The 11816-nt window shown below is 33.9% G+C and overlaps 1 protein-coding gene across 1 annotated transcript; it reads left to right on the top strand.

Annotated features, from left to right (window-relative positions):
• The first annotated feature begins 7081 nt into the window (after positions 1 to 7081).
• LOC109160344 (putative late blight resistance protein homolog R1A-10) lies at positions 7082 to 9679 on the top strand. Its single transcript, XM_019308676.1, has 2 exons — positions 7082 to 9223; positions 9371 to 9679. The coding sequence occupies exons 1-2, from the start codon at positions 7136 to 7138 to the stop codon at positions 9413 to 9415; spliced, it is 2133 nt and encodes a 710-aa protein (XP_019164221.1). The 5' UTR covers positions 7082 to 7135; the 3' UTR covers positions 9416 to 9679.
• The last annotated feature ends 2137 nt before the right edge of the window (positions 9680 to 11816 follow it).

The raw sequence follows: 11816 nt of genomic DNA on the forward strand, positions 1-11816 counted from the left end.
CCACTAGCAGAAGAAGCTTTGAAGAGTCAAGTCACCCTTAATGTGACTGGCACTAATCAAAGAGGTGGAGGATCTGGTAGAGGTCGTGGAAGAGGAAGAGGAGGTTCTAGTGGAAGAGGTCGTGGTAACTTCAACCAAGGAGGAGGACGTGGTAACTCCAACCAAGGAAGAGGTGGAGGTAATACCAAACAAGGTAAATTTCCATTTCATTGCTACAATTGTGGCAAGTATGGGCATAAGATTGCAGATTGTTGGTATAATGAGGACAACAATCGTGGAAATCAAGCAAACATTGTTGAAAATATTGCTGAAAAGTCTGGTGAGAATTCTGAAACCTTACTTTTGGCTAGTGATAGTTTTTCTGCTGATAAGAACATATGGTTCTTGGATACTGGGTGTAGTAACCATATGTGTGGGAAGAAAGAATTGTTTTCCGAACTAGATGAATCAGTCCGGTCTGAAGTAACGTTTGGCAATAAGTCAAAGGTGCCAATTTTGGGAAAAGGTAAAATCTCTATTCTGTTGAAGGATGGTACTCACAATTTTATATCCGATGTGTTCTATGTTCCTGAACTACACCAAAATTTGTTGAGTATGGGACATCTGTCAGAAAAAGGATATAAGATACATATTGCTCAGGGGTGTTGTACCATTGAAGATGCTAAAGGAGTTTTTATTGCAAAGGTAAATATGTCCCAAAATCGACTATTTCCTTTGAAAATTAAGCATACTCTCCTTGATTGCTTTAATTCTGAAGTTTGTGATGATAATTGGTTATGGCATATGCGGTTTGGGCATTTTCATTTTTCTGGATTACACTATCTTGCGAGAAAGGAACTTGTTTCTGATTTACCTGTTGTGAATGTCCCTGATCGTATATGTGAGATTTGTGTGATTGGGAAGAAGCATAGAGATCCCTTTCCCGTGGGCAAGTCAAGAAGAGCCACAAAACAGTTGGAGATTATTCATTCAGACCTGTGTTCGTTGGAGGTTCCCTCACATGGAGGTTGTAAGTACTTTATTACTTTCATTGATGATTTCAGTAGGAAAACATGGGTTTACTTTCTGAAGCAAAAGTATGAAGCATGTGATGTTTTCAAACAATTTAAGACTTTTGTTGAAAAGCAAAGTGGTTATGAGATTAAAATCTTGAGAACTGATAGAGGTACAGAATATATTGCCTGTGATGATTTTCTGAAAGAAAAGGGTATTCAGCACCAAATGACAGCTAGATACACTCCACAACAAAACGGAGTGGCTGAGAGGAAAAATAGGTCAATCATGGATATGGTGAGGTGCATGTTAAAATCCAAGGATCTGCCTAAACCTTTTTGGGCAGAAGCTGTTGCTTGTGCTGTCTATGTGTTGAATAGGTGTCCAACTAAGAGTGTCCGTGATAAGACGCCCGAAGAAGCTTGGAGTGGGAGAAAACCCTTTATCAAATATCTCAAGGTTTTTGGATGTTTGGCATATGCACATGTGCCGGATCCGTTGAGAAAGAAGTTGGATGATAAAGGTGAGAAGTGCATATTCATTGGTTATAGTGACGCTTCAAAGGCTTATAAACTATACAATCCTGAAACTAAAAAGGTTGTTATAAGTCGTGATGTCACTTTTGATGAATATGGTGTCTGGGATTGGTTAGCTAAAGATGAAAGTTCAGTTGTTATTCCTGCTGTTGAAAATATTGTTGAAGAGCAACTGATTCCAGATAATGTCCAGTCTCCTTCACAGCCAGAGTCGTCAGTTCGACGATCTCAGCGCGAGCGCCACTTACCAGCTCGCTTGCAAGATTATGTTTTGGGTCATGATAATGACCTGTCTGATGAAGAGATTGTTCAATTTGCTCTCTTTGCAGATTGTGATCCTTTAACTTTTGAGGAGGCTGCTACAGAAACTCATTGGCTTAAGGCGATGGATGAGGAGATACGTGTCATTGAAAAGAATGGTACCTGGGAGTTCACAGATTTACCTCTTGGGAAGAAGCCAATTGGAGTAAAGTGGGTTTACAGAACGAAATACAAGTCAGTATATCCAACTTGAAGACATAGACATTTCTTAAATTGAAGAAGGAGATATTGGGATGACCAATACATCCAACTTGGTTTAAAGGAGGCAATGTTAGAATAATAATAATAATAATAATAATAATAATAATAATATTATTATTATTATTATTATTATTATTACTATTATTATTATTATTATTAGTAATTAAACCAAGTCAAAGAATTTAATAAAAACAAACATGGGTGAGTCATGTATGTTAATGTAGAACATGCCTAGATTATAGGAGTAGTACATGGTGCATTAGCTTCCTATTTATTAGCTTTCTTTTAGTATAAATATGTGGTATATTTTCATTTGTTAAATCATCCCAGTGAATAAACATTTATTCATTCCTCTCCCTCTTCTCTCAATTATATATATATATATATATATAATATATATTTATTTATATATATAATATAGATATATTATATTTAATATATCTAACATATAATCATAATTACTGAATTCTATATCCATAATTATAAGTTTTATGTTCATAATTTTTGAACTTCATATTCACAATTATTGAACTCTATATTCACAATTACAAAATTTTATGTTCATAAATAATGAACTCTATATTCATAATTTTTTAACTTTATATTCACAATTATGAACAATTTTGAAACCGTGTCCACCTTACAAAGTGGACACGATTTCACAATATAATTTGCGACTTTTGTAAGGGGACTAAAAAAAATAATATACATTTAATAACTTTTTCGGGGGAGGGGGCAAGGGCCCAAAGCTCCTAATTACCATGCTCCTCTAATTCGGCAATTTATATCCTACACCACGGCGCGTGTTGCACTGTGCGCTCAGATGCAAAACAACGTCGTTTTAATTTTTTATTTTTATTTTTTGAAATTTTCCGCCCCAGTGAATGACAGTTATTTTTTCTCTAAAAAAAACCCCTGTTCAAAAATGTACATAATGTTATACTAGAATACACATAATTGTATACATGAATGTACATAATTATATAACAAAATATACATACTCTTTTTAAAAGATAATACACATAATCTAACATAATACATAATAAACATAAACTTTTAACATAATACACATCAACTCTTAACATAATACACACAAATTTTCTGATTCGGATGTACATAATTGTATAAAAAGAATGTACATAATTGTATAAAAAATGTACATAACTGTATGAACAAATACACATAATTGTATGAACAAATACACATAATTGTGTGAACAAATACACATAATCCCAGCAACTTTCTACTGCGCCTCCCAAAACGATCCCAAAATGACATCGTTTTGGGAGGCGCGCGACGCACAATGCTATGTGCGCCGTGGTGTAGGGTATAACGATTGCTCCGTCCCTGCTCGTGGAACGAAAATTGGTATTAGCTCAAATAGATAATTAACAACAACATTGATACTACAATGTAATAGAGCCAGTAACTTTCAAAAAAAAAAAAAAAAGATAATTAACAACATTCATTCCTAAAATTTCTCTTTTCCTATGCTCCCGCACATGAACTTGCTAAAATTAAGTTCTATATTTCGCAGATGAAATAGTGAGATTTTTAATAAATTTTTTTTTTTGAAAAAAATAGTGAGATTTGATAGTGTTATAATTAAAGGAAAAATTTTAAAAATAGCAAATTTCACTTTTAGTTCAATTATTATGATATTTTTATATTTAGTCTTAATCTTTTAATTTTGTCACACTACATCAATGACTTTCATTTATTTGCCAAATTTAGTCCTCCTAAATTTTTGTTATTCGACCATTTAATAAATATATATTACTAAAATGAAATTTTATCATTTAGTTTAAATAGTTTACAAGAGAAGGAGAGAAATTACATGTTAGGGCAAGAGGCTTTAATGATAAAATTACATTTTAATCATCTTTATTAAACTATGAAATGATGACAAAATTTTAAAACAAGCAAATGAAAGTTAAGGATGTAATGTGCAAAAATTAAAAGAATAGGACTAAATGTGATAATGTCACAATAATCAAGGACTAAAAGTGAAATTTGCCAAAAAAAATTAAGTAAAGATCTAAATGAGTTTAATAGTTCTGCTCCACCACCATAGACTAAAACTTGAGCAACTATTTCATTGGAATTAGCGCAAATTGAGAGAGATCTCAATTGACTTTAATTGAGAGAGATCTTAATTGACTTTGCTGAAATTTCAACATTGAAGTCAATCAAATTACTAGGTTATCTTCGATCTTTCTGCTGTGAAATCAATCAAGAAAATTTAGAACGAACAACGTGACTTGAAAACTACAATATGGTTGTTATTGACAAATGCATTACATGTATGTTGCATTTTCTCTTCCTCAATTACATTTTATCAACTTGTGCGTGCTAAGCAAATTTAAATTCAATGATTCATGACATGATTGAGGATCATAGAAAAGGGTGAGGGAAGATGAGTCGGAAGATAACTGTTAAGAATATTTACGAGTCCACAAAAAACTACACTAATAAATGAGTACTATCGCTCAAGGTAATTTATACTCCGTATATATATTTTTTCAATTTGTAACTAGTTTGAAGTTTGTAAATTGGGGTTGATGTATTCAATCATGACTTTTAAAATGATAGATTCTAATAAACTTTGATTAACTTTTATAGAGTTGTTCAAAATTTTTAAAAACTTTGTAAGACTATTAAAATCTATATAAAAAACATTTATAAACTTGTATCAATTTTTTTTTTTTTATTGTAAAAAGTCTACAAAAGTCATTGAAATTTTAAATTGATACATCCTTACAAAGTTTCAATGATTTCGATTCTTATCATTTATAATTTTCTTACAAAACATGTTATAATATATCATAAAATTCTTCTTATTATATAGTTTTTTCACCCACATCAATATTCTCAACATTATTATTTTTATCCATAGTATGCTGAAATTTATATGCTAATTACTTATATATTATTAATAAGCACATCAACAATATATATATATATATATATATATATATATATATATATATATATATATATATATATATATATTACGAATATAAACATAAAAAGAATAAAAATCAAAATAAAAGTATTTATATGAATATTATGAAACATATAGTAAAATTTGACGGTGGTATATGAAAATTTTGCTTTGTTCATGTATTTAGGGAGAATTGGAGAAAGTTTAGAAGTTAAGGAGAAAAGTTCATAGAGAAAGTTTAGAAGTTAGGGATAAAAAGTTCGTAAAAAAAATAAATAATCAAAATAAACAAGCAATAATGAAGTAAAAATAATATTATTTAAAATTTTTAGAGAAAGATTGTAAAGTTTAGGAGAGAGAAAAAATTGGTAGAGTTTAGGTATGAAGAAAATATAGGATAATTTTTTTTTTTTTTTTTTTGTTGAATTTAGGTATAAGGTTTATAAAATTTAAATAGGGAGAAAAATAGAGTTTAAATAGGGAGAGAAAACCTTCAAGTTGGTAGAAAGAAAATTTTGAAATCTTGGGGTTGATATATGGTTCCATTTCAACTCTTTATATTTGAAAATGAAAAGTCTACAAAAGTCCTCAAATTAAAAAGTGTACAAAAGTTCATAACTTTTTGAATACTGCATAGCTTTTAAAGACTCTTTAAAAGTCTTAATCGAATACCGCCCGACATTTAAAGAGTCTTTAGAAATCTTGATTGAATACCACCTGACTTTTAAAGACTCCTTAAAAGTTTGAATTGAATACTTCCAAACTTTTAAAGTTCATAAAAGTCTTTAAAAGTCTGTGAAAGTCATGCATGATTGAATATATCCCTAGTAGTTTTACTTTTCAATTAATAATATATAATTTAGGATTCCATTAAATAAAAGAATTCAATAATACTCGAAGAATTAAAACCCTAGCCAATTGTTTGATGGACTCCTCAAACTTTGATAATCATAAAATAAATTTATGATATTTCTTTTACTTTAGTAATTGGAAACAAAATCTTGATACATCTGAACTCTTCAATTCTTAAACAATATTTGTTCCCTTGAAACAAAATCACGTTACAGCTATACAAGCACATTATATTCCCAAATGATTATAGAAAGCCAATTGTCTGATTGGCACAGAGAGAGAGACTATTGCAAATGTCTTCTAGCTACACACTTTAACTTGACACATTAGAGCTTATGATATAAATCCACTTATGAGACAATTAAGATTGAACTCTTGCAAATTTTGAAGATCAAAACTTCCAAATCTAGAAAATAATACTGCACTGGTATTCTCATTCCGCGGGATGAAACTAATTCAGTTGAAATTTACTCAGATCATTCTTCTGTCTCCATTTGATTGATTGGTGAAAAAAAAAAACATTACGCCCTGGCCTACTTTTGAATTATTGCACCAAATAATGGAAACTTTAGAGCTGAAAAGCTAAAGAAAAAAAAGCTGTTGGCAATGAATTATTGCACTCAGATCAGATCAGTTCGTGGTTTCCCAATTCCACCCATCTTGAATTGCTTAGCTTCTGCTAATCTGCACTCAAAAACTGAGAAAAACTACTCTCATTTGATTTACATTACAGCTATACTAACAGAGATATATACACAGAGAGAAAAGAATGGCTTGTGTAGCTGTAAATTCTCTTATCAGAACATTAGAGATTGAGTTCTTGCAACCTGAGCCTCGTCCATTCCTACAACAAATGGAACTCATCCCTTTTAACAAACAGCTGATCCAATCTCTCCATGAAAAGCTTGGTTTTCTGATACAACTCTTCGACGATGAGTTCATAATGGATGGTGTTGAAGCAATTAAAGACTTGGAAACAAAGCTCAGAGATGTCGCTTACAGAGTAGAAGATGAAATTGAACTCCATGTGGTAGATCTCTATAAAGAAGCTGACGAGGAAATGGGACAAGGGGAAACTGCAGCCAAGAAAACCCAGCATTGTCATAGACTTAGTCATGTATTGCAACAAGCAATAGAAGACATTGATGCCATTAAAGAAGAGCTGGAGAAACTCATGATGATGGAGTACAAGCATGACATCGCTGCGCAAGGAAAGAAGACTACACTTGATGTTATTCCAAAATCTGATGATGAACTTGTCAATCATGCTTCACACACTGAGGACATAATGGTCGGGAAAAACAATGAGTTCGACACTATAATGAAGATGATAACACAACATCCATCTAAACAACGCGAAGTTGTTTCAATTCAAGGTATGGGAGGAATCGGCAAGACAACGTTAGCTAGACGAGTTTATGAAAATCCATCAACTGTCTCCCACTTTGACAGACGACTATGGGTTGTTGTATCACAGCATCACAATAAGAGGCAAATGCTTTTAGGTCTTCTTGGCTCTAAAGACGTTGTAAACAACAGCAGTGAGGACCTAGCATTACAGCTGTACCAAAGTTTGAAGGGTCAAAGGTACTTGGTAGTGATGGATGATGTGTGGAGTAGAGAGTCATGGAATGACGTTAACTCTTGCTTTCCAGATGATAAAAATGGGAGTCGAGTATTGTTGACTACTCGCGTTGCGGAGGTGGCTGCTTGTGTTGGCTCTAACAATTACTTTTCCCATCAAATGCAGTTTTTAGATCGAAGTGAAGGTTGGGAATTATTTCATAAAAAGGCATGCAAATATCATGGTGTTGAATTTGAGACAATTGGGAGACCAATTGTTGAGAAATGTAAAGGATTGCCTTTAGCTATTGTTGTGGTGGCAGGTTTATTTTCAAAACTCAATACACTAGATGAGTGGAAGAAAACTGCTAATGCTCTAATAAGTTCTACTTCAACATCAACTCTAGATGATGAAGAATGTTGGAGAATCCTCTCATTGAGTTATAGTCACTTGTCCCATAATTTGAAAGCTTGTTTTTTATATTTAGGAGTTTTTCCAGAAGATTATAAGATCAATGCTAGCAACCTTGCAAGGTTATGGGCTGCGGAAGGACTTGTAAAGGCATTCAAGAATGAGAGTTTTGAAGCAGTGGCTAAAAGGTACATAAATGAACTTATGGATAGAAACTTAATTCTTGTAAGCAAACGAAGTTGTTGTGGAAGAAAAATTAAGGAGTTTGGAGTACATGATTTATTGCATGCCTTTTGTGTAAGAGAATGTGAGAAGCAGAGTCTTTTGCATGTTGTGGATGAAAGTGGTTCCAATTTCCCTCAGAAAGGTGTCCGTTGGATAAGAATTCAAAGGGTGGCATTTGAAGATTTTGACATCTCTGAGTTACATTCTCTGTCAAAACACTGCCGGTCCATCATTTATTTCCCAGAGCTGCCTAAATATTCAATAAGTTTGGAATTTTTCAGCTTATTGAGGGTATTCTATGTTACTCATCAATTCCATTTTCCCATTCAAAGGTGTCCGACTGTTCATATCCATTTGAGATACCTATGGAAATTTGGGACAAATAATCCTTATGATTCATTATACTCCAACGCTTGGAATCTTCAAACATATAGAGCGTATGACAATATAGAATTGAAGTATTTGAGGTTTCCACAACTACAGTATATTCACTGTGGTAACATTTGTGAATCTTTTCCCAAATCTGTTCATCAAAACTTGCAGGTCATTTATAGATTGCAGGATAGTCAATGCCACCAAGAGTCCTTTAAAAAAGTTCCAAACCTAAAGAAGGTAACTATTATTATAGGCAAAACCGATGATGATTGCACTAAGAACCTTGTCTGTTTACAGCAACTCGAGAGTTTGTCTCTTTGTGGTGATACACGGGGCTATGAAATTCCAGCTCAAATTATTAACAATATTCTTCTCTTGAAAAACATTAGGAAGCTGAGGTTTGATGATTTGATATCTGAGTGGAGGGTATTTAATGTTTTGAGCAAGTTACCAAGGCTTGAGGTGCTCAAGTTATGGTATTCTGACCTTGGCTACAAGTGGGAAGTACCAGAGAATGTGAAATTCTGCCACTTAATTTGTTTGAAAATTTGTTCTGGTAATCTGAACCATTGGGAAGTTGGTGATGGTGCTCATAATTTTCCAAAACTTGAGCGTCTATTCCTTAAGAGATGCTTTGGATTGAGAGAGATCCCGAATAGCTTTGCAGAAATTTCAACATTGAACTTAATCCAATTAGATATGTGTCCTTCTTCTGCAGTGATGTCCGCCAAGCAAATTGAGGCTGAACAGCATGATTATGGAAACGAGAATATGGTTGTCATTCAGAAATACACAATACAGGTCTCTCAATCAATCTCCATTTCTTTTTCTTAATTATATTGCTTTATATTTCACTCTCCTTTAATTTTTTCTCCCAACTTCATTTAGTTTCATCACATCCTAATTTGTTTTCATTGATTCATGAAATCCTTGCTCTTTAACTTGAAGAATACCCCGATGATCGAAGGCAAGCTTGATGAAGATGAGGAGTAGATGATGCAAAGCTATAGCAAAGAAAGAGTCTAATTAATTGCAATACTGATGATGGGATGGGTCCACATAGAGCCAAAATCCAATAAAAGAAGGGTGTGGGAAGATCAGAGCAGATGATTGTTAGTTGTGGCTGTTTTTGGTGTTTGAAATGGTTCACAGGTTCTTCAGCTGCAAATTTGAATAGGGTACAGATTACTATATTACTGCCTTGTATTGCAGGCCGGGCTGCTTCTAGGAGTGAACAATATAATCTGCTGGATTTAAGAATTGTAAAAATATTTTGATCTGATCAACAATATTAATAGTGATGAATTCTCTTTAACTTCAACGTACGTAGCTGCATTAGCTTGGTCTTCTTGATCTAATATTATAACCAGAGTCCAAAAATTTCTCTTACAATCTTCCCCTCCTTACATGGTATTGGTGCGGGGCAAAAACTTTTGTGAAATTGTCTCACGTCTCACGGGTCGTTATCCCTGTTATGGGTCGAGTTGTAGACAACTGGGTGAAATGCTCAATGAAGACACTTTGTAAGTATCACAATTTTAGATTTTTAGTTATAAGTATTCGGAAAAATCGCACTTATGGTCCCTCAATTGTTTTCAGATATGCAATGTAGTCCCTCATTGTCAATTTTGCTAAATTGGTCCCTCAAATGTTTCAATTGTAGCCAATGTAGCCCTTCAGTCAAATTTGTCACTAACTAGTGTTAAAACCATGGACAATTTGATAATTTCGCAATAGCCGTAATTACACCCCGTGCTTATGACTGTGCCGCTAGAGCTATGCGTGGGGTTAAAGCCAGAACGAACTTTGTGTACCCGGTGCCGCTCGTCCCCGCCACCAACTGCTTAAGCCATCCTCTTTACAGCAGCAACAAGTTCACTTCCCATCACCATATTCCGCTCAAGGATTTGCCCACCAAACAGTTCTTTCAGTCCAACTTTAATTTTCTAACCCTTACAATCTTTCGAGGAAGATGAATAGATCTTTAAACACGCTCCCGATAAACGATTTTCTCAACCCATCATCAACCACTGTCGCCGTTGCCACTTCAAACATCCATCTCCCTTCCATGCTCAACAACAACCTCAGCTCTCTACGCAGCAACGTCTTCTACACCACCGTGAGCCTTCCAAAGTTCCCGGAGCCGGCTAAAAACCCATGCTCCCAAATTGAAGAGACCGGGATGGACTTCTTTCCGATCGAGCCCTCCGGTTCCGGCCGGCTAGAAGAAGTCCTAAACGGGTTCTTCCCAAAATCCAACCCCGCAAAATCCGATCCCTTGCCAGCGGTGGACTCTTTCGCCGTGAAAACAGTGTCAACAACCAGTTTGGAGTTTTCCAAGGACGAGTTGGGGTTCAAGCGCAGTTCTGGGATTCCATTACCGGTTTTGAGGATTCACAGTCGACGTCGTCGCTTCCATTTCACAATGATTTCTCGGCCAACTTTCAGATTTCGCCAGAAATAATGCTGGGAGATATGCTTCATCAATTCCACATGTAAAATGCATTTGGGGTAAATAGCGTGGGAGGAGAATGAGTGTAACTAAGGCTATTGCGAAATTACCAAATTGACCATGGTTTTAACACTAGTTAGTGACAAATTTGACTAAAGGGCTACAATTGAAACATTTGAGGGACCAATTTAGCAAAATTGACAATGAGGGACTACATTGCATATCTGGAAACAATTGAGGGACCAAAAGTGCCATTTTTCCTAAGTATTATAATATTTATCATCAGTAACAATAAATTTTATCCTAAATAGTATCTATCATATGTAACGATTTATTGTTAATTCAAATGAGTATTAAACTTTCTAGGAATAAGAGTCAAATAGGCCACTAAACTGCACACCATGTTGCAATTAGGCCATCAAACTAAAAAAAAAAGTACAATTGAGCCCCTGAACTACACAAATTCATGCAAATAGGTCTAAAATGACCTGTTTACATGATACTTTGCTGACGTGGAGGTTGTGGATTTTCAAAATAATTTTTAAAATATTTTTAAACAAAAAATTGATTAAAAATTAAAAAATTTAACAAAAAAAAAAAAAAAAAAAAAAAGACTCCGGTCGTCCTTCGTCTCCTACCATGGAGACAATTTTTTTTAAAATTAATTTTTCGTTTAAAATTATTTTTAAAATTCGCAACCTACATGACCCATGTCATTTTAGACCTAATTGCATGAATTTGTGTATTTCAGGGACCTAATTGCATCTTTTTTGAGTTTGATGGCCTAATTGTAGTTTGGTGTGCAGTTCGGAAGCCTATTTGACCCTTATTCCAATTTTCTACAATATGTATTACAATTTTTATCTTAAGGGTCTGTTTGGAAACCCGGAAAATGACTTCTGGAAAATGAGTCATTTTCCATAAGTCATTTTCCTTTCCAGT

Source organism: Ipomoea nil, unplaced genomic scaffold (assembly GCF_001879475.1).
Source record: "Ipomoea nil cultivar Tokyo-kokei standard unplaced genomic scaffold, Asagao_1.1 scaffold2845, whole genome shotgun sequence".
In the NCBI taxonomy this organism is placed as follows: Eukaryota; Viridiplantae; Streptophyta; class Magnoliopsida; order Solanales; family Convolvulaceae; genus Ipomoea; species Ipomoea nil.

What these genes read in the sequence shown, in the direction of transcription:
- LOC109160344 (XM_019308676.1), top strand. Translation starts at nt 7,136, where the DNA reads ATGGTCGGGAAAAACAATGAGTTCGACACTATAATGAAGATGATAACA. An exon ending in TTCAGAAATACACAATACAG is followed by an intron (nt 9,224 to 9,370) that starts GTCTCTCAATCA and finishes TTTAACTTGAAG; the next exon opens with AATACCCCGATGATCGAAGG.